Raw genomic sequence first — 13,896 nt, forward strand, 5'->3', positions numbered from 1 at the left:
CTGAATTAAAGAAAATCAAATAACAAAAATTAATAAAAGATGTGTGAGAAATAAAAAGAGTTGTGTGAATAGCACATTCTATTTTTTATTGTCCATAATTACACCCGAAGGGTAGCTTTAGCCATTTGGTGGTGACACGTAACTTGCATGATTAATTATGGGTTTCTACAATCATTCATACACGTAGTGACAAAGAGGATGATGACAGCAAATATTATACATAAAAACGAACGCTGTACTTTTCTTGGTGGACTTTTTTGAGATAAACATTAAATATAATTACGAAAAGACCTTGCTTTTCTATGCGCGTTCAATCTGAACATGAATTCAACATAAAATTAGTGAGTCACTTTTCCACGCAAATCTAAAGCATGCACCATCTCTTCTTTTCTCTTTCGTGTATTTAGTAGGGATGGTTTTCTCACTCTATTAAGAGATCTTTTGTGATTGGAGGCAGATTGTTTGCTCCTTTGTTTAAAGATGGGAAAGGAATGACACCCAAATAGAAGGGCAGACAATCTACCTCTTTTGTGATTATAGTTGTAGATGCTCTCTGACTTTGTTGATGATGGTTTTTTGTAGCGGTTGTGGTTTGTGCACTTGGCAGAAAATTATGAAGAAGAAGTTCAATATTTTGAGGTGACTCATATATGGCTTCTTTGACAACGATGCATTAGACGGTGTTATGATCTTTTCCTTGTGGTGCATTTACGTTAATTCTCCAACTTGTAAAGTTTAGTTCTTGTGAGTGTTTTTTTTTTTTTTTTAAATCCTATGGGGCTATAAGAAATTATATTGTATTTCTAATTATTTTGTAATTGTGGAGTGGCGATATCAATTTTAGAAGTAGGGTGTGGATTCCAATTTTGGGAGAGAAAAGAAACTGGAAGCAAATTTTTCAGTAGTCAAAGAATCAGTATCAGTCCTATTCTGATTTCTTAAACATTTTAGTTACCAATTCTCAATGAGAATAAGGACATATAAGGAGATGCGGAACACAATAAGATTAATACATAATCAAAAAATGGATAATGTTAGGTAGAATAAATTTGTAAACTAAATAATATGTCATCAACAGAAATAAAGCATGTTTATCAACGCTTAAGTAATAATCAAATCATCAACTTCGATGTCATTCAGTCATCTGCTTTACATAATTTAGTTACCGAATTTAGTTTTTACTCGTATAAATATCATGAAACATACTTTTGGCTCTCTATATATAATTAGGAAAACTAATGAAAATGACTTGAAAACTTGAAGTTTTAACGATAAAGACAAAATAAAGAGTAAAGTGAATAGTACCAAGATTGACTTTTTAGTGTAAAAATATGGTTTTTCGTTAAAGTAAACAGTAGCAGGAGCTTTTCATTAAAATTTCCTATTTAATTATCATAGAAATGATTTAATATCTAATAATCTAATCCATTAATTAATTAATTTAAGTTTTGTGGTAAATTGGATCCACAGTCATATGCTGGTGGATCTCCAACTTGAAGAACCCCGAACTTCCAAATCGGTTCCCTAAACCCATCACCCTTGTGGTACACTTCTCTTTTGGCAAAAAAGCTTGCTTTAATTTGAAGCATGTGATTAGGTTGAGATCCAGTGGAGTTTTTAATTTGAATTAAAGTTTAATCAAATATTAATTAATTTCCACACCCAATTAGCTCTCCCACCATCTTTCCTTTTGGTGGTCAAATTTCATAATATTGGCTCCGGTGGACCCCTTTCTAATACGACAATAGGGAGGAAGGTGGTGTTATATATAAATAAATAGTTCAACTACATTATAGGTAAATTAAGTGTTGTGAATAAAAAGCAAGCTATCATAACTTCATAAGCAAACACACTTTTTTTTTTTGAGCAAACGAATTAGGTGTGCATTCATGAATTATGATTAAACATAAAGTCAGATGATAGGGGACGGGATGACAAGAATCAAACTTTTATTGTAAATGCGAAAATACAAGTACTTTATTGGGTAAACGAATTAGGTGTGCATTCATGAATTATGATTAAACATAAAGTCAGATGATAGGGGACGGGATGACAAGAATCAAACTTTTATTGTAAATGCGGAAATACAAGTACTTTATTAAATTCTTGTTGTAAATGTAGGGTTGTAAATGCTCCATCATTGCAATTAATAATAAACTTTCAATTTATGAATTCTCAAGATTATAAAACAAAGTTAGAGTTTTAATAAAAAAATAAAATCATCTATTTCACCATTACCAACACTATTGTCGTCGCTGCCACCACCATCAAAACATTCTCCACTCCCTCACCATCATCAACCACTGCCACCATTTTTGACACCGACATCACTCTTGGCACCACTTGTACATTTGCCGCCACCACCACCACCGTCACCATATTATCCACCTTCATTACCCCAACCACCATGTCCATCACCACATTCACTGTATCACCTACGCAGCCACCATCATCACCACCACCACCTCCCGTCATCATGGCCACCACCACCACTTTTACCATCTCTGCCACCATTGGAGCCACCTGCCGCCATTACCAACAACACTACTCCCTCCACCCTTGCCCTCTATTGTCACCACTACTACCACTACTCTAACTATCATTGCTACTAACACCACTTTCGTCATAACGACCATCCATACCACTACCATTACTACCAAACATAAATTCATATATATATTTTTTACATTTGGTATCAGACTTGTTTGTGGTGTTTACATTCTCAAAAATCATTTTTGGATTAAACTACCAAATACATCCTCAAATTATAAACAATTTACATCCTATTTGTCATTTTCATTTTACAAAACAATTTTAAAAAAATGTTCTGTAAAACGTAGACGGCTCTTAGTTTGCCAGAATGAAAACCAAGTGGACAGAGGGTTTCACTTTTTCTCTATTTTCCCATAGGTCAGAAAATCATTTCCCAAACATTAAAAAGACAACAATTTTTCATTGAAAAATGTTAAGAAGACTCTCAAAAGTGAAATTCTCCATGGACTCTCTGCTACCTTTTATTTTTTGCACAATATTCAATTATTTTGGCATGAGAATTAACATTAAAACTGTAAAGTGACAAGAAGTCCATGAAAAAACTCACTTTAAGAGAGTATGCTTAGTATTTCTCTGTTTCACTTCCAAGTTCATTTTTACACAAACAAAATCCACCGTGTCCAAGAGTTTGAACTTCCTCCTTCATGGGTTTGATATGTTGCAGGTTTCATTGAGTATCTAAAATGCGGTTGAAAGATCATAAATACTTAATTATGTTCCAAAATTTAAAAATTCGACTTCTGCCAACACTTTTGATTCGAAGTTTTGAGGTGCTACGTACACATAAAGCTGAGCATAAAAACACTTTCAGATAGTCGAACTTAAGATCTCAACTACAGTGGTAAGTGTTCTTAATCACTTGAGCCATAAACCTCTCGTTTGAATTTTTGGATCGGTTTAATTGGTGTGAACGTGAACGGAGTTGGGCAAAGATAACCAACGTCTACACTTGGGCCAAGACAGCCACTCAGTTGGACCTCAAACCATCTCAAAAGCCGGACAGTCGTAGATCCGAGCCTAATGGGGCGCAACGAACGACATCCAAGCAGTTGCCAAAAATGTAGGCATGTATTAGAGTATCAGCACTTGACTGCGGTGCATACGGCCAGGGTTACGCACCACCAAGCTACTATCCACTGCATCCCTTACCACCACAAGCACACACTCCCAATAAATTAACCTCAAACACCACCTTCTAAATTCACATCAATTACTTAATCTTCTTTTTCGTCGTCGTCGTCGTTGTCTTCTTCTTCTTGTTATTGGTGATTAATTAGCAAAACTAAAATTATGGCGGAGGGTGGTAACAAGAAGCCGTTGATGCTAGTCGCAGTGGACGACAGTGATCATAGCTTTTACGCGTTGGAGTGGACTTTGGATCATTTATTTGCTCAGGGCACCAACCATCCTTTCAAGCTCGTCATTGTTCATGCTAGGGCTTCTCCTTCATCCGCACTCGGCGTCGCCGGATTCGGTAATCAATCAGACTAATCTAAATTAATTAATCACTTTATTCTGATTCATTAGTTTGTGAGGATTTTTTTTTTTTTTTTTTTTTTTAAATTTTCTGATTGAAATGCAGGTTCTGGGGAGTTTATAACTTCCTTGGAGTCGGATATGAAGAAAATATCTAGTAAGACCGTGCAGAAGGCCAAGGACTTTTGTACCAGTAAAAAGGTAATTGAAGCGTTGTAAATAGTAAATACCGTTCATAAGTATCACTTGATTAAGAGCTATAAATGATACATCGATTGTCATATGATACGATCAACTAATAATATGATTTATCGAGTCAATGAGGTTAATTAGTAAGTTTGCAGGTGGAAAATGTGGAAGTGGAGGTAATGGAAGGCGATCCAAGAAATGTTATGTGCGACGCTGTGGATAAACATCATGCCTCCCTTTTGGTTCTTGGCAGTCACGGTTATGGACTCGTAAAGAGGTCCGTTTCTCCATTTCTCAGTTCTCATGCTTTGTATAAGTGGAAATGTTATGATCAATCGTATAAATCGAGTTCACGAAATTAGAATGATCATAACTAACTCACGTGCGTATGTGCGATTAATCTAAACACTTGTCTCGTATAAAAAATGCATTAGATAATAATCCGTGATACAGTTCAAATACGTATTTGCAGGGCGGTTCTGGGAAGTGTAAGCGACTATTGTGCCCATCACGCAAGGTGCTCCGTGATGATTGTGAAGAAACCTGCCACTCGTTAAGCCATTTCTTTCAACGTTACATATAAATAAGTAAAGCTATTCGGCTCTAAGAATAGTGATAGGCCATATTATTTGGACTTTAATTTTCAGGGTAATCGAATGATGAATTGCAGTTCGTTTTGTAACCATCTATTGTTGGATTATATTGCATAATATTGCGCGATATCTCGCATTGCGGATGAATTTTTGCAACATAACGTGAAAATTCTTTTTCTTGCCCAAACCGACGAAAATCCTTATGTCCTCTCCCTCTCCCGATACCAGACGCCAAGCCTCACTCCTCACATACACAGCGGCGGCGCCTCCTCTCCTTCCTTCCTCCATGCCTCTTTCCTTGGCGCCTCCGTGCTGGGTAGGGGCGGCAGTTTAGACCGAACCTGTAACCCGATACAACCCACTAATTAGAATTAATATTTAATGGAATGCTTAACAAGTCAGATTGGTAACGGATGAACTTGTCAATTACCATTAATTAATTAACGGGTCATTTTGAATTTACCCCACAAACACGTGTCAGTTTTGAGTTTATTTAGATTTGTGTTGATATTTGTTATTCCTCCAGGCCTCCATGCCAGGTCCTCATGGATTTTTCAATCATTTTTTCTTACCTCCTCCTGTTGTGTATGTACATGTGTGATGTGCTGCTGGGTTGTTTGCGTTGTTGAAAATATGTCAGATTTTGCTAACAAATGGGCCAAAGAAGGTTGGGCAAGGAGAGATGAGCAAAACAAGTCCGGAAATGGAATTGGATTCTACATGAAATTCTTGAACTTGAATTACATAAATTTTGGTTTCCTTATTATTCATGAATGTGAAATTTTTGTTAATTAAATGTGTTTTTAGTGGAAGAATAGATATTTTTATTCACTATTATTCTCACAGCTATAAAGCATTGTGCGAGAATTTTAGCTAAGTACACACAATAAAGATGCATACCACTAAACAAACAACACATCGATCATCATCCATGAGAGTCGACATAAAATCTCTGATTTCCTAATAGAGACGAACACGACTCAACCGTAGTGCTAGAGTTTCTCACTCCAAAAGTCAGATGGCATATTTGTAAACAAGGAAAAACAAGGCTCTGTACAAACTGAATGCCTGGTATAGTTATGAAACATCCTTCTACTTGACAAATATATTTAGATTTCTTTGTGAAATTGGAAGAGGAAAAAACGACTTGCATCAGGTTCTATTACCAATTCCAACTATTTTCACAACTGTTTGCAGACAAACGAAAGTAATTGATTTCAAACACAATATTATTATTTCTCAACCAAAATTTAGAACCAAACAAATTAGAAATCAACGTCGAAATACCATTAAAACCAAGATAGAAGGCATATAAAACCAAGTCAACAAACGCGTGGAGCTTACTATGCCAATTGCTTAGCACTTGATCTCCTTCAAACCATGAGCAACGTAGATAAATGTTGGGTCGGTCGCACCCTCATTGTAGTAGGCAAAGACCAAACCGCCATCATCATGCATGCTTTCCCCAACAAAGCTGCAAAAGAGCATCCGGTTCAATACTGCTATCTTTCAAGTAACAGATTATAGTTCAACTGATGCAATACTTTTGCAACATTAGATTATAAATACAGGATGGAATCAACAAAACTTACAATTGGAGGTCGCTGAGCTTCCCAAGCAGAAACTTGGTTGCTGCCTCAATGTTCTTCTTAAATACCTCTTGGCTCCCCCCCCCCCCCCCTTTCTTCCAACTTGGGTGTCAACAGTTTGATGCACCTCTTCACCCATGTGACAAACTGCTTCTTGTCATATGGAGGTTGCTCCTGCAAGCGTCAGACAATAACAATCAACTTCTACTCGTAAAGAACCTTGGAGAGCAACAGTACAGTGAGCACCACATACCTGAAGTCTAAATGTGTCGACAATGTCAACAACCTTGACGGCTTGATCATCAACACCTTCATCCTCACCGCCACCTTCAGCAGAGGGATTTGCACCAATGTCTACATCAACAGCTCCTTGAACAACCCACTGCAAACAAAAAATCATTCAAACAAATTACAGCTAATCAACTATGCAATTCATAACAATCAACATATTAGCCTTTTACAAGAATAAACCCATAACTGCAATGATCAATAACCACCACCTTGACTACACCCCGCAGGGAAAAAAGATTAATACTGACCAGGCAACGGACTACCCAACTATATATTATACTTTCATATTACATTGCGAACACAGCTAAATCTCTCTAACGAATGGTTAAACTTATAATAAAACTATAAAGATAGCTCAACAAGTGGGGGACCAAAAAAACCAAAGAATCGACCAACTCACCTATCCGTCAACTTCCCAAAGCACTCCATTGTGAATTTCCTTGTATGGAAACGAGTCCGAGAGAAGCTCATCACCTATAATAAACGCATGAATCTGGTCACCAACTTGATAAAAGAAATTCAACTAAATATATATGTTGAAGAAAACAAGAACATCGTATAACAAAAAAAAAAAAAAAAAAAAAAAAAAAAAAAAGCAGATCCAGCAGAACATCATAAACAAATCTATAAACTTTACTAAGTACAACTGTTCAAGTAGTTTACACAATTAAGTTAAAAAATTGCATAGATATTTTCAATCCGAATATTTACAAATTACACGGACTACGCCAACAACATATCAAAATTATAAATTTGTAAGTCTAACATAAAATTCAAAAGCTTCAAACAATATAATTAATATGCAAAAGTACCCAGTACCAAATTACATAAAAATAAATACAGAAAGAGTTAGAAAACTATAAAATCGCCGAGCAATATAAATTCGATATTTTCTTAATCATTATGATCCAGTAGCTTCATAAATTATAAACATGCAACAGCACCCAGAAACAAATTACATAAAATAGATACACAAAATACCACCAAACATCCAATTTCGTATTTTTTTTCATAAGATCAGTCCCGACGAATCGAAACCCTACTTTTGGAACCGAAAAAAGAAAAAGAAACCCTAATTTAAGCATACGCGGAAGATTGGGGAGAAATTTTTTACCAGTAAGGAGATTTTGGCAGACCACCATGATTGAGCTCTCGGATCGCCCCATCAAGTTTACGGCGGAGTTTGAGAGGAGGGCAGAAACCGACGCGGCAACGATAGCAAGAGAGTTTCTAAAAGCCACTGGTAACTATTATATATACAAGGCGAGGGTTTGGGAAGAGCACAGCAAGAGGCTACGCAACTACGAGAATGCACTTGATTTTCTGTAAAATTACTTGTAAGCCCTTTTTGATGTTCGTTTCCAAATCCGAGTAGAACGAGGTTTCTGGATCGTCGGAGCGGACTAACTCTTAATTTGGGCCTAAATAGGCCTGTTGAAATTTGTATTGGGCCCAATTAATTCAAGTTTAATTCGGATAGGTTTTTTAGCCAAAATAGTCTATGAGATTTACATAACTCATCACTTTGATTCCTGAGATTTGAAATCAATAAAAGTGGTCCTTAAGTTTATCCACCATCAATCATTTTAGTCATTCCTTGAAAAATCTCCATTAAATAAGGAGAAAATGACAAAAGACCCTCAATTTTTGTCAAATCATTGTGGCCTATTGTTTATTAAATTAAGGGTATTTTTGGCATTTGGTCCCTATTTAACATAATTTTTCAAGAAATGACCAAAATGATTGATGATGGACAAACTCAGGAACCACTTCTATTGATATCAAATCTCAGGGACTAAAGTGATGAGTTATGAAATCTCAATGACTAGGTTAAAAAGTCATTTGGATATAGTGGTGTTGTCCACATACTTATTTTTACTTTTTACACCTCTCATTTTCGACTGTTGGATTAAATAAATTAAAGACAATCAGTGAAAAAAAATTAACAGAAGTGTGTGGGAGATAAAAAGGAGTGTCTGGATAGCAGTACATTAGGATATTGTCTACTAATTTGAACGTTTATCAATAAACATGGTTTGTCAACCATTTTCTTAAAATATCATCTATGTCTTTATATTTCTTATTTGTATCCTTAATTGCACTAAATTGATCATAACCTTTCAAAATATTTCAAATACCTATCCAATCTTAAATGGTGATTTCAAATCGGTCCTAACATTTACATAATAAGGGGGCGTTACGCCCTTGTTGGAGTTGATGCAGCCTCAAATACTCGACCGCTCCAATATTAGGATTTACTTAACATCCCACGCAAATTGTATGTGTGCAATTTTGAGTTTGGTCGTGTCAAAATGGTCACATATCTTCCTTTTGCCGTTTGAGGTTATTCGAGCTCATTCAATTGCGCCTTTGATGAAACTAGTATCAACAACGAAAACTTAGCGCAATGATATTTTTAATGTTTTTACCACCAAATTTATTTCCTTTTCCAGCTGCCCAAGACAAATAAGAAAATTGCATTATATGACTTTAATTGTCACACAAATTTCAAAAGGATGGAAATAAAGCCAATAGAGTGTTTCAGTATTGACTGACAGACGTCAGCTGTTAAGCAAATAATATCTTTCAACATTTAATATTATCACTCTAATAACAATTGTGTGGAACGCACTACGTCATTGTAACGCTCATATGTAATTTTTTAAATAAAAAATCAATGTATTTCGTCGAGTGTATCGAAGATTAAATCTCAACCGTCAGATTATCATTGGCCCACTCACCATCCATGCAACTCAAAAATGTTCAAACATGTCTAAAACCACACCAAGCCTACACATCCAAACATCAACCAACCAATCACCATCCAACATATCGGAAACCCCTCCACGTGTCAACCGGATGTTTCACCGTGTCAATCACCCCCATAGACTCGACCACAGCAAATCAAATCCTCTTTTAACCTCCACTGATACACTTGCCACTCTGATGAGACGAGTTACCGTACGTAGACGCTGGAGAAAACCCAAATCGGTTTAATTTTTGCTCCCTTCAGAGTTTTTCCCACCTCTGCTTTTTCTGCTCCTCTTTACATTCTCTCTCTCTCTCTCTCTCTCTCTCTCTCTCTCTCTCTCTCTCTCTCTCTCAGAGCGCAAATGGATTCTCCAACATCGTCCGTTTTGTCGTCGCCCTCAGCCGTGAAATGCTCCATCTGCATGGAGGGCGTCTCCGACGACTGTGGCCGCACTGTCGTCAAGCTTCAGTGCTCTGACTTGTTTCACCTCGGTTAGCTGATTTTCACACCCTTTTTTTCTTCGCATGCATGCGCGTTTTTAATCGAACTGAGTTTGAAGAATTAATCAATGAACAAAAAGAAACCGCGATGTGTAGAAAGAGTAAAAAAGCGTACAAAAATCACTTTCCTTAATTTGATATCCTGCAATTCATAAAAAAGACTCTCTGTGTTGTTTGAATAAGGATCAGGAGAACACTGGAGGATTTCGAAAAATCGGGTTGTCTGAAATTTGTCTTGTGACTCTGTGTGCCTAGGCTGTTCGACGAACTAACTGTTTTAACAGCATTGATGTAAATCATAGAACTTAAAGTAGTTTAAATTGAGTCAATTAGAAATTATAAGATTTAACGTTTTTCTTGGTGGAGCTATAGATTGCATTGGTTCTGCATTCAACGTAAAGGGAATCATGGAATGCCCTATCTGCGGCGAGATTGAGGATGGCGTATGGAGGTACTTTATATCTGGTAGCCCTGACCGTGAGCTCAACGTATCTGAGGACGAGATGGATTATGAGAACGGTCCTATGGAGTTCTTTGACATGGTAAAAGCAATGACAACATTTTTCAATTTCTCTTTTTTTTTTGTCAAATCAAACAAGCTTCGCGGAAGGTCGTTTGATTTTTAGTGAAGCACGAGTATGGCCAATATAAAACACAATGTGCATAACAAGATGCAATAACTATGCGCGTGGTTTATAGATCTGTAAACGGATAAAACCATTTTATGTTGTTAGACTGTAAAATTCATCCATTTTTTAGTTCGTAAGTACGTTTGTGACTGTTTCAGGGGTTACAGGGAACTATGTTACGCCGTTTTTATCATGGTGAATGGTAAGCATTGTTTCTACTGTGCAAGTTCCTTACATTCCTTCCGCTGCATTTTTGTGTTAGATATTGCTCTTGTACGACCTTAAGTGTCACCGGAATATACAAAATCGTTATGTTTTACTGACATGTGAAAATTGTGTATATTCGTGTTGTTTAGGCTGTTTATTTAATAGGTCAGATTGATATGTTAAATTAACTCTTGTCCCGTTACTTCAGTAAGCGGTTGCTAATATTCTTTCCTTTTGATAGCAATGTTCAAATTGATGAATCGATTCTTCTCTAGAGATTAGAGATAATTTCCGTTTGCTCTTTGAGCGGAAACAGAATTACCGGAAAAAAAGTTAACTTGTGCAGAAAACGTCAATTGTCCTAGGATTTGAACGATCATGAAACTCACATATATTTCCAGGCAGTTCATTGAACTTCACATCATGATTGGTGCCTCTTTTTGTCTTATATCTGTATGTTTCAAAACTTGCAGGGAAATGGGATGGTTACCGCCTACCCATCGCAGTAAGTTCATCTTCTTTCTTTTTTTTTTCACCTTAAATTCAAATTACCAGTTGATGTAAAACTAGTTTCATGACAGGCTCAGAACCACATTTCGGAGGGAATTTGCTTGCCCCCTATTCGGCCTTTCCTGGCTATCCTTATACCAACAATCAATGGAATGGCCCTCCCGTACCCAGCGAGGTATTGCCTTCGAATCCTTCCCGGATTGACTGGAGACCCGAACCTTTACTTTGTGATAGCTATACCAATTTGTTTCCAACGGGCAGCTATACTGGTGGTGCTAATTGGTCTTCAGTTCCCTCCGCAACCTTGAGTTCTGGGGTTGATTTTACCGGCATGCCAAATGCACCATTTGTTCCTCAAATTGCTGACTGCGGGTAAGCTTTTGATAAATTTAAAGCCCCCCAAATCATTTTGAAAGATGGATTTGTTCGATGTTTTTCATTTTTCTTAAATAGCGTACTGAATCTTTAATCGCATGCGCCTTTTCTGTGTAGCATGTGTGTTCAAACCAGTTATGAATCTCCATTTGGTCTTGCTTATCAAGGAAGCAATGATCCACTTCCTCCCAACTTCCAAATGATGCAGCAGTCGCCAACCAATTTCCCTTCACAAGCAGCGCAAGCTTCCATGGGAAGATCAAATGACGCGGCTTCACTTGGAAGTTGGGCAGGGCAGCCTGGCTTGATGGAAGTTGGAGTGTCCGTGCAACCTAGCTTGATGGACTGGCATCGGGCAGGGCAGCCAGCACCTTCACTTGAACAGGCTGCAGACTCCAATTCATTTCTCGTCAACATGAACTCTGGCCTGTCGGAATCAGCAACCAACGGCCATCGCCTTGTCCAGGAAGGAAACGAGGTCCAACCTTTCCATCTTTTTCCAGAAGACGCGGGTCCTCTGACTTATTTTTTCCCTGAAGTGAATCAATAAGCCGATATCGGAGCAGAAAATGCCTGAGTTGCTACCCCGTCAAAAATTTATTACCGCAGCTGCATTGCCTCTTTCTATGAGAAGCATAAACTTCAATGATGAACTGCAAAACTATAGATATAGTTTATGAAGTTGTTATTTCATGCTTGTTTTATGCAAGCAACCAAAGTGAAAACAGTATATGTTGAAATATCTCTCAAAATCTCTAACTTCAACTCCAAGTCGTCCATTTGTTTTTTTGGATACGAGCGATATCGAAGGACGGCTAAACAAAAGATAGAACTTCGGATCCTTCCACCATGTGCCCCGGATTCGCCATGTTTATCCTATAACTAGCCTTCTAATTTTTCCTAATCACGAGCCCAAACGAGTACTAATTGTTGGACGTTGGACCATGATCCAACGGTTAATAGGTCTACACAGTTAATTTAAAGAATGCTTGGAATATAAATAATTAAGATTAGGATTTAGTTAATAGCTATAGCTCGTATTGCAAGTAAAGTTAATATATTCCAGATTTCCTCGGAGAATAAGGGCTCCTAATTCTATCCTATTCGTAATGAGATTTGGTTTATCAATTATCCTTGGATTGCAAGGAATCCTAATGACATTATTATGGGAAGATTCATTAGGGTTAAGTTCATATAAATACAAGGCTAAGGTCCCTGCTGACAACACATAGAAAACTCATATGAACGCCCCATTAGTTATGAGTATAAAGGAGTGTTGAGTGTGCATAAGACTTTGGTCTACTAACACATTATTCCGCAGGATTCCAATACGATTTCCCCCTAAGAAGAAGTCCATGGTTGAGCCTATTCCGCATGGTTCTATCAAAGACTGTTCATCTTTCCTACATGCCATGTAGACTTCCAGTACTTTATCAATTGAGCATAATTTATGGATTATTTTAGGTTAGTGTCTTTAGTTGTTTATGAAATATATAAAGTTTAACACTAATCGCCATTTAAGAGGGTAAAAACATCATTTTCTTTAGGCTATTTTGCGGCCCTACTAGTATTTTGTTAATGAAAACATGTATTGACACACTTTGGATTATGAAGAATTGGCTTATCGATTTTGCATTATCCTTTAGCTAGTCATTTTAACTAGAGAAATGAACTAGACAAAATGCTATATCAGTCAATCATTGTTATCATCGTTATTACAAAACCTTACATGAGATTTTCACCTCAAACGACTCCTTGAAGGCTATAAATACATATAAGGACCGCATCAATATTCCTTTTTTTAATTTTGATATGTTTGTTGGATGGATAACTATCGGTCAAAACTACTTTGAAGTTAGCTTTTTATGTTGAATCCACCATTTAACAGGGCTACTGGCCTTGGTTCTCTTTCTTGGGCGGCTTAATAACTTTGCCTCAAATAATTGCCAAGCTATTGTAGATGATGAGATTTGACTATAGTTAAAAAAATTAGGTCTTATGTTTGAATCTCGTTAATGGTAAATTCGATATCAAATTTAGTTTTTCATTGTGTGGCTTGCCGAACTCTGCCTGCCTGTCCATAAGTAAAACTATCGTTGGACTAAAAAAAAAAATATAGTAATTAGCTAAAATGACTTGATGGTGCAAATTTACAATGTCTTGCAAGTTTAGGGGTAAATAAGATAAAAAAAAACGTTCGGTTTCAGTTTTATATTTTCCCGAGAAAAATGA

General features: G+C 36.8%; 1 protein-coding gene and 1 pseudogene across 1 annotated transcript; one reads left to right on the forward strand and one right to left on the reverse strand.

Annotated features, from left to right (window-relative positions):
• The first annotated feature begins 3,584 nt into the window (after positions 1–3,584).
• On the forward strand, positions 3,585–5,146 carry LOC137731789 (universal stress protein PHOS32-like). Its single transcript, XM_068471008.1, has 4 exons — positions 3,585–4,027; positions 4,136–4,230; positions 4,374–4,495; positions 4,691–5,146. Exons 1-4 carry the CDS (start codon positions 3,844–3,846, stop codon positions 4,773–4,775), a joined length of 486 nt encoding a protein of 161 aa, XP_068327109.1. The 5' UTR covers positions 3,585–3,843; the 3' UTR covers positions 4,776–5,146.
• An 876-nt stretch (positions 5,147–6,022) lies between these two features.
• LOC137731788 (translationally-controlled tumor protein homolog) lies at positions 6,023–7,969 on the reverse strand (annotated as a pseudogene).
• Positions 7,970–13,896: the final 5,927 nt, after the last annotated feature.

The sequence above is a fragment of the Pyrus communis genome, chromosome 4, assembly GCF_963583255.1.
Source record: "Pyrus communis chromosome 4, drPyrComm1.1, whole genome shotgun sequence".
In the NCBI taxonomy this organism is placed as follows: Eukaryota; Viridiplantae; Streptophyta; class Magnoliopsida; order Rosales; family Rosaceae; genus Pyrus; species Pyrus communis.

What these genes read in the sequence shown, in the direction of transcription:
- LOC137731789 (XM_068471008.1), top strand. Translation starts at nt 3,844, where the DNA reads ATGGCGGAGGGTGGTAACAAGAAGCCGTTGATGCTAGTCGCAGTGGAC. An exon ending in ACTCGGCGTCGCCGGATTCG is followed by an intron (nt 4,028 to 4,135) that starts GTAATCAATCAG and finishes ATTGAAATGCAG; the next exon opens with GTTCTGGGGAGTTTATAACT. An exon ending in GGTTATGGACTCGTAAAGAG is followed by an intron (nt 4,496 to 4,690) that starts GTCCGTTTCTCC and finishes ACGTATTTGCAG; the next exon opens with GGCGGTTCTGGGAAGTGTAA.